Source organism: Leishmania mexicana, chromosome 32 (genome assembly GCF_000234665.1).
Source record: "Leishmania mexicana MHOM/GT/2001/U1103 complete genome, chromosome 32".
In the NCBI taxonomy this organism is placed as follows: domain Eukaryota; phylum Euglenozoa; class Kinetoplastea; order Trypanosomatida; family Trypanosomatidae; genus Leishmania; species Leishmania mexicana.
The window spans coordinates 1293643-1302666 of NC_018336.1; the positions used below are offsets into that span (position 1 = coordinate 1293643).

Here is a 9024-nt window from a genome sequence, read left to right on the forward strand (position 1 = left end):
TGCATGCGACCGGGTGGGCTGATGCGGCGCAGACGGCGGGAGGCATGACGAGGGCACCGGGGACGGCGCCATCGAGTCATCGGGTGCCCACTGTGGAGAGCCGCCACGCCACATAATGGGATGCCGCGGCTGGAGCGTACTGAGGGGCAAAGCACGGCGTACGGGCCGTGTGCGCGGGACCTCGGAAGGGCCCTGGCCGCTGACGCTGGCGATGCTCCTCCTTGCGGTCGTGCGGCACGCACCTGGACCGCCCCTCTTCCCCAGCACCGGCACGACAGGCGCGACCGCCACCCGCCCTCGAGGAGGACCGTAGACGCGGCCCGCTTGTATGGTGGCGTGCGGCCCCGCCGAGTGTGTTTGGCGCCGGTCGCGCCGCACGCACAGGAGGAGCAGGCGATGAAGGGGCGGGGCGAGCGTGCGGGACGCATGGCGCGATTCGACGGGCGGTGTCGTCCTAGGGGAGGGGTATTTGGCGCCAGTGCGACAGAGCTAGGTGAACTGTGGCCGCATGCCGATGCTTGTCGACATGCTCGTGTTGGGGCTGACACACACCGCCAAGGAGGAGGCGTTTCTCGACACCTTGCACATTTTGATTTATATTCTTTGTTTTTAATGTGTCGTTTGGCGCATACGTGCCGGTGCCGTAGCATCACTGTTGTTCCCCTTCATAGTTCACTTTTGTTTTGGCTTAGTTGTTGGCCGCCTGGCGTAGTGGCCATCATCATGCGGTGTCCTCTGCGTGATTCTTTCCCACACTCCGTGTCTCGGTGTGGGTGATGGGTGTGGAACCGATTGGCGGACGTTGATGATGAATATTCTGTGTTTTGTGTGTGTCTCTTCTTTTTTTAAATGCTTCTCTGCACGCTATGTTCGCTTCTGGAGTTGTGTGTTTACGTGGGCAGCGCTTCATCTTAGTTCTACGTCTCTCCGTCCTTTCTGGATATTGCGGCCCCTCACAGGAGATGCAGGGTGCACGTTCTCCGCCCTTCCTGTGCGCATCCGCTCTCTGCAAGAGAGGCGAAGCGGTGAAGGAAGGGTGCGCAGTGAGAGTAGGGAAGGCGGAAAGAGAGCAAAGGAGGAACACCTGCAACGCACCTAGGTGCATACAGGTGTGTTGCTGTAGCATAGATCAAGGACAAGGTGGGACTGAGGGCTCGTTTTCCCATAACACCGGTGCGATACATGTGCGACCGAACCTCCTATGGCTGAGGTGCAGGTCATGGAACCTGCACTACCGCGGAGGAGCGAACAGGGGGCATCACACATACACACACAGACACACCAAGAAAGTATTGTTGATGAAGAAGCCAACACACACCTGGATTCGTCAGTAGCATTTTTCTCGTCTCTTCTATCTATTGTGTTCGAGTGCGCGTCTCTCGCTCGCTCGCCGTCGATGTGTGTTCATGTGTACCTGATCACGTAATTCTGCCTTGCTCTGCTCTATTCTTGCGGGTGTTTATCTTTTCTCGTCTGCGCTCACCCTGTCTCCATTCGCTTACCACGTCTGCAAGCCTTTTTCGCGCGCGTTTCACTGTGTGCTCGATGCCCGTCCGCTCTGCACACACACAGACTCTCTCTCTCTCTGCATCTCTCTTCTTTTTCTTCTGTCCTGTTTGTTATTATTATTATTTTCGGTGTTGCACACATACATACATGTAGATATTTATATATACATGTATATATTTATATGTGTTGATGCGTGTGTATAATTGTGTGCACGTGCGCCTGTATGCTCGTGTTGGCATGCTTCCGTCGCTGTTGTTGTCTTCCGCCTCCGTCGTGTGTATATTAAGAGTGTGCGCCGTAATTGCAGACAAATCAAGAAAAAAAGGGGGCTAGGCGCGTGCACGCCAATGCGTGCGAGTGGACTCCACCTGAGTGCAAGGAGCGGAACGCGACCCATGTGCGCGTTTTGTGAGTGGAAGGGAGGACGCTGGAGTGGTGGGCTGACGAGCGGGACAAGCGCACGAACGTCTCTCAGAAGTGCCCCATTGCCTCCGCCCTCATCACCTTGTTCGAAAGATGGGGTTCATAGAAGAAAGGGCATGCTTGTGCACTGGTGTAACAGCGACTTGTCGCTCTGTGCATCTCGTTGGAGAAGTCGAGGGTCATCCAGACTCCAGCTATCTCTCTCGCTGTGCAGGTTGTTCTACACCTCTGTGAGTACATATAAACCGTGTCTCCCCACCTCTTCTGTGTTTTTTTTTTGTTCTGGCTCTCTCCTCTCGCATGCATGGCCGCTGCTCTCTGTTGATTTCCCCTCTCTGCACCCACTCAACTCGTGCGCACGCATGTACCCACGACGGCGATCAAACCCCCTCCCCATTCACTGGGAAGGCTTAGGTGACGAGAGAAAGCTTCAACTGCGTCTCGTAGGCAAGCTCTCTTGGCTTGGTTCTTCCCTGCTGCCCTCTCGCTCTTCCTTGATGTGTTTTGCTTCTGTTTCTCGTGTGCCACCTATTGAGGTAAATATTTTTCTGCTCCACGTCTTCCGCTTCTTGCTCTCGCTCCGTCGGCTGATTCGTCCTTTCTGCAGGGCGATGAGTGCTGGCCCCTTCTTTTGCCTGCTCTCTCGTGTGTGCGCTACTACTACTATAACGGTGGGCGGCCTCACACGGCTGCCGACTCCCCTCGAGCCTTCCTCTTTTCCCATAATCCTGGACTGAGTCGACCCGTGCGTACTTGGGCAGTCCCACCTCGTATTTCGTAGAAGGTCACCTCGACAAAATGGGGCGACGCAAGCGTGTAGAGTCCGCGAAGACTGCAGAGATGCGGCGAAACCAGGGCGAGGACAGGGGAAGAGGATCCATGGGCGTGTGCAGCCCAAGCCGTAGCAATAACAAGAACAGTAGCATCCAAGCGCCAAGCGGTGGTGGTGGTGGTAGTGACCACGTCTCCCGAAGAGGTTCTTTCGCCGTGCGGGGAGGCGACATGGCTCGCGAGCACACTAGCAAGCACCTTAGTCGTAACCAGCCCAGGAGTGGGTCCTCTTTCCGTCGCCCTCCTCAGCAGCAGGGTGTTGGCGGCGGCCCGCCACCCAACAGCACCTTGAACTTCGTTCCACCCTCGCAGCAGTACCAGCTTCACTCGTCACACCAACCCTACCCTTGTGCGCCACAGCAAGAACAGCAACCGTACCCACAGGGCATAGGGTTTCCCTCTACAGCGCACCTGATGAACCTCAGCAACGGCCAAGCGTGTGGCAATGATGGTAGTGCACGTCACCACCACAACGGCTCGATCCAGCCCGGCGAGTTTTCAGGAAATCCCTTGGTTGCGCGCCTCAATGGCCGGCTCCTCTTCACTGCAGTCGGCGCGACTCAGGAGCCTCAGCAGCAGCACGCACCCTATCCGTCTTCTCCAGGGTATGACAGGAATTTGAACTGGTCCACACAAAATGGTCAGGGGCAGCCGTACCCACCGTACTGCGGCAGCCATTCGTTTCTGCCGCAGCAGTTCACCACCGTTCGCAATCTACCACCGCTTCCCTACGTAATGACGCCTCAAGGTATGATGGCGCCGCCACCTCTGTATCTGCTCCCCATGCAAGGCTCTCCCCTCATGGCCTACATGCCACCGCAGCAGCAGCAGCAACAAGAGCACTGTGAGCATCAAGACAAGAGCAACCGAGAGGCACCGTTGCAGCACAACGCGATGAACGGTAACGTCATGCCTGCGTCACCGCTGGCTCCGTACGGTTCGCAGCAGCATGTTCTGCTTGATCGGCCACAGGTGGTGTCACCCCAGCCGACGCTGGTGAGACATCCGTCGTTCCTTGCGGAGAAGAGCACCGCGACTAGGGTGGCCCCCACTGCCGCGCCGCCGACAGCAGCTGATCCGCCAGCAGCGGCAACAGCAGCTGGCTGCATTCTCTTGCCTCGCACACAGAGCATTCTTAATCGCGTCTCCAGCTTCAGGAAGGCAGCGCAGCCCGCGTCAAAGGGTGATCAGGCGCGTCAGGAAGAGGTCCACATGCAGCAGCGACTCTATGCGCGGGAGCAGGAGCGACTTCGATTGCAACAGGAGATGCATGCCCGGGAGGCGGCCAACAAAGCTGCTCGAGAAGAGCGGCTGCATAAGCTACTGCAGCGCCAACCGTCTCGCAACTTCGCACAGGAGTCGACTAGGAATGCCGCTCCGCGCGTGCTGATGGAGTCACCCAAGTCGAGTCGCGTCAGCAGCGATAACGCGTCGGAGGGTCGCCCAGCCCCACCATCCGAACCCGTGCTCGCTCTAAAGCAGGCGTCTTCTGCTCGTTCGTCATCGACTCATCCGACAACCGACGTACCGGCGTCCTCTCAAGAGTCACTGGATCATCGGCTGCCCATGTCGGTTGCCCGTTTGCACAGCCCCGCCGGATCACACGTCAGCAGGGGGAGCCTCGGCATGGCTGCGTCGAGTAGTGGGGCGACAGCCGTGATAGCGAAGGGTAAAGGCCCTTCTGGGGACGCTAGCACTGCGACTGCTGTTGTGGATGTGCCGGCTGCACCAGCGGTGGGGACGCAGAAGCTCTGGCACCGCTGCCCGTCTCTCGTCCTGTACGAGATTCCGCTGCGCTGCGCCAAGACGGTGACCGGAAAGGGTGAGGAGCAGATCGACTGCTCGACGTTCCCGGTGCGACTCGTTGGCAGCAGGCTGCGCGTCATCGATGCGGCGAAGCAGACAACGACTGAGTATGCGATAGACGAAATTGTCACACATCGACAAGGCTCAACATTTGTAGAGTCAAAGCTTTTCCAGCAGGTCGGCGAAGTGCTGGTCGCTGGATACAGTGCGTCCGTGCTGAGCCTTGACTCAAAGGGACTTGCCAAGCCCGTTTCCGCCTTTGACAGTGCGGCGTGGCTTGCTAAGCAGCGCCTGCTTAGGAACTTGATAGGTACGGTGAAGAACATGCAGTCTACGTACAGCAAGGAGGTTGGCAGCCGCGACTTCTTCGAGGCAGCTTTCTCCTTCGCACTTGTCAAGAAGGTGTCGGCAAAGAAGGCGGCGGAGTGGAACACGACGAACCGTGCCACCTCACAGCGGGGGTACGAGGTGGTGGACCTTCTTCAGACCGAGCCGACGGTTGTCCAACTCAAGATGCACAGCAGCGTTCTGTTTGGCCACCGCCTCGACGGTGTCGAGTACCGCGCACTGCGCAGTGAGTCAGAGTTCACGAAAGCGCTGGCGAGTGCGCAGGCGAACGCCAACATCGTGTTGGGCCGCCTGGCCGACGCCGTCGCCGCTGACCCGAACGACGAGGCAGCGGCTAGGGAACAGACGTCTGTCTTTCAGGTGGTAACGTGTGTGCTGACGCACTGTAAGGCTGGTGCCGTGTCGCTGCAGGAGCAGATGACGGAGCCCGCAGAGGCGGTCTACAAGCGAGAAGCGGAGAGCGATGTCATCTCGTCCGATGACGAAGATGACGCAAATGCGTTTGGGGCGTTCCAGTCGCACAATGTACCGTCTGCCTGCAGCGACATAATTATGAACTGCCTCACCTGCATCGGCGCTCAGCAGAGCCACGACCTGTGGACCGCCGCACTGGAGCACAGCCATGGCATGGCGCCAACTTCCCTCTTTGACACCGCCTTTGGCGGCCCGGCGTACACGGTGGTTCTCGCCAGTATGGACCCCACGAAGGTCGAGTCTGCCGAGACACTTGTCACGCAGTCCGCGATGTCCATGAAGCTGCACCGCCGCCCTCTTAACGGCTCTGCGCGCCGCCTTATCCGAACCTCCAAGTACATGACGGCAGTCTTACAGAAGAAATTGAACCGTGCAAACTGCCCATCTGGCCCTCAGCAGCGCAGCTGGATGGCGGACATCTGCAAGTATGCTGAGACACTAGACTCGCTCCGTAAAGTGCTGCGCTCCGTCGAAGCAACTCGGCTCAGCGTATCCGGTTCCGCCTAGTGCGACCGGACTCTTGAGCACACCAAGTCGCACATACCGATGCACACACACACACACACACAGGAAGGCGGGTGGGGGCTGGGAGGCGCACGCACGCACGTGTGAGATCGACCAGCCACTCTTCTTGGTGCCAAGGTGGACGCAGCAATGTGTCGGCAGCACTACGGGGGTGTTCTTTGTGCTTCTGCCTGACTGCTGCCTTGGGCATCGGTGTCGCAGACACTTTTTTCTCTTGGTTTATTCTTTTGTTCGTCTTTGGCTGCCTGCCATCATTTCGGTGCGTGCGCGCGTGGGGGCTGAGAGCCATGGGGGCGGTGCCTGCCTCTTCCTTCCCCTCGCACTCTCCTTTTTTGTTTCGCTTGGGAGGCTGCGCCTCTGTCATTCTATTTCTTCGTTTTCTTTTCTACGGCTCCTTTTGCCCTACCTAATCGGTTTCACTGTGGGCTGTGTGGGCGCTTCGTGCCGTGGCGATCGTCGCTCTCCCCCTCCTCCATGTGTGAGTGTGTGTATGTGTGCCTGTGCCTGTGCGGATCTCCGTCTTTCTGTATGTGCGCACGTTGGGTTCTTTGCTGCCACAGGAGAGTCGTCTGGTGGTGGTGGTGGGGGGGCGGTGATGGTGTTGGGCATTCTGATGTCTCTGCGCGTCACGTCGTGCTTCCATTTGCTGTGCTGGGCTTGCGAGCTCTTTTGGATTTCTTTCTCTCTCCTGCAGTGTGTGCACGCGTGGCGGTTTGTTTACGTCTTGAGTTCGTGGCTCACGCCACTTGATCACAGCCCTCCCCACGCTTCGCACGTAAGCACACGTGTGTGCGTGTACGCGTTTGCGTGATCTTGGCGGCTTTTCTTTTGTGGATCACTCTTGCTGTTTCCCTAGATGTGTGCCAGCTTCGGTGCCATCATTCTTTTTTCCCTCTCGTCCTCGCATGTCTCCTCTGGTGTTCTCACTTCTTGACACCCCGCCCACTTCCATGTGAAACACACTCACACACGCAGGACATCCTCCGTTCTCGCTGGACCTGACGGTGATATGTGCATAACGCTGTGCCGCCCCAGCTGCTGCTTCGGCCTTCCTGCCACTCTTTCTTTACTCCCTTCACTTGTGCATACACACACACACACATACACACGCAGACATGAGTGCTGTGCCCAACATTGCATCTGACCCCCCACCCCACGTTGTATTCTTTTCCTCTGTTGGTGGGAGTGTCTGCAGTTTTCCCTTCTCAGTGATTGTGCGCATTTTTCTTTCCCGTTTTCTTATTTTTATTGCGGCAGCGCTTCTTCTCTCACCCCCTGCACCACCGCCTCTCGTGTTATTCCTTTCGGCCACATGCGCATATATACTTTTCTGCTCGCTTACCGTTGTCGAACTGTGGACGATGACCAGCACCTTAGAGGTGGGGGTTGGCGGGGGGGGTTGAGGGCGGACGAGGGTGTAGGAGTGGCGCTGCTGATGAGCCATGTAGCAAAGGAGGCGCACGACGGCACGTTTGTGAGCCTCTTTGTCTTTCCAAGTTTTTTTCCTATTTGAGTGTGTCTGAACCCGCTTCGTTTTCGCTTTGCTCTCTCTCTCTCTGTGTTTGTGTTTTCATGTCTCGTGTTCACTTCTTCCCCCGCTTCGTCGTTGGATGGCGCGCTGGTATGTCTGGAACCGTGTTCGCGCTCGCGTTGAATGCGAGTCCGCGCAAGCGTGCCACAGCACCTGTTATCTCCCCCCTCCTCCCTTTTCTCTGTCGTACTCCTACCTTTCCGTTTATCACGTACAGGCTCACGGGCTCACATATGGTTTACCTCGTTCGCTGTTGTCGTATTGCAGACACGCACGCACATAATTCCCTCATGCGCAGCGGTTGCGTGTACCTCACCATACCACTCCCTGGCGGGCTGCAGACGGACTCTCCCGCTTTTCGGAGCGCCCTTACTCGGCATGGGCACATGGTGCAATACAAACATACATCAAGTCAGGAGCGGCCGCCGTGCTTTCTGACACACCCATTGCCACAGAGAGACGAGGCTGCGGGTCCCCTTGCTTGCATCCACAGCACTGACTGTTGAGCAACGTGGATGGGGCTTGATCTGCCGGGAAGACAACTTCATCAACCAAGAGATGCAGGGAAGCGAGTGTGTTCGTTTTTGTGGGCTCTCTCTCCGTCTTCGTGGCGCTCTGCGTGTGGTCCTCTACGGTGGAAGGCGGCATATCGCGACGTTCCTGCATACAGATGTGCTGCCGGTAATGGCTCGCAGCGTGCGCCCCTCATTTCAGTTTGTCTGTGGCTCTATCGAGCTCCATCACAGCGACGACCTTGACTGCGTTGCACGATCAGCTATGCCGAAGGCGCCAACGCCAACTGCGTGGATCAAGGACCCCGGTCACCGCTCTCACATGTCAAGACGCCATCCCCCGAAGACCTGGAAAGCGATGCGGCACGCTGAGACTAGGGCTCCTCGGCAGCAGCCGTTTCTCATCACAGGAACAACGATGCCGAACTGACAAGACGACACGAGCCCACCCTCTCCATGTTCAAAAAGGGCAACTCCCCGTAATTACGATTTCTGCAACGGGAAGTGACTGGTAGTGGCCGCATGGGGTACAGCCCATGTGGTGCCCGCTGCTCCGCTAGCGGTGTGGTGCCCCCGGGCCCCACCAGTGTCTTCGCCCCCTGCCCGCCTGCTCCACGAGGGCGTCTGGCCCGGCGATGTGCCTGATATCGTATGCGGGACTCGCCTATCGATGGGCGCCGACAGCAGCCCGCGTTTCACGCCATGGACCTGCACGCGGTGATGTGGGCAGACATGTCTCGCTTGCGCTGCATGGGCTTCCACCGTCGGGCGTTTGCCGCTGTCCCCTGTGCCCCTCAGCACGACAAGCCATGAGCGCTGTGTGCGCAGGCGCATGTCTGTGTGCGGATTCCCGGGAAGGCGTGGCGCCGCTGCCGCCGCGGACTCACGGCAGCGCCACGCCTGTTGCGGCACATGCAGGCAGGGCATCCAGACACGTCCCCGGGCAACAACGCCGGCGCTGTCACGCACGGCTGGCATGGTGCATCAGATGCGAGCCAAGCATCCAGAGGGCAGCCGTGCGCGGGCGATAGGGGGAGGGAAGGCGCATGCAGGGCCACACCGGTC

At 58.3% G+C, this 9024-nt stretch overlaps 1 protein-coding gene across 1 annotated transcript; it reads left to right on the top strand.

Moving 5' to 3' along the window:
• Window positions 1-2730: 2730 nt before the first annotated feature.
• LMXM_32_3000 (hypothetical protein, unknown function) lies at window positions 2731-5898 on the top strand (the record flags this gene model as incomplete). The annotated part of the gene is made up of 1 exon (XM_003878509.1): window positions 2731-5898. One exon carries the CDS (start codon window positions 2731-2733, stop codon window positions 5896-5898), a length of 3168 nt encoding a protein of 1055 aa, XP_003878558.1.
• Window positions 5899-9024: the final 3126 nt, after the last annotated feature.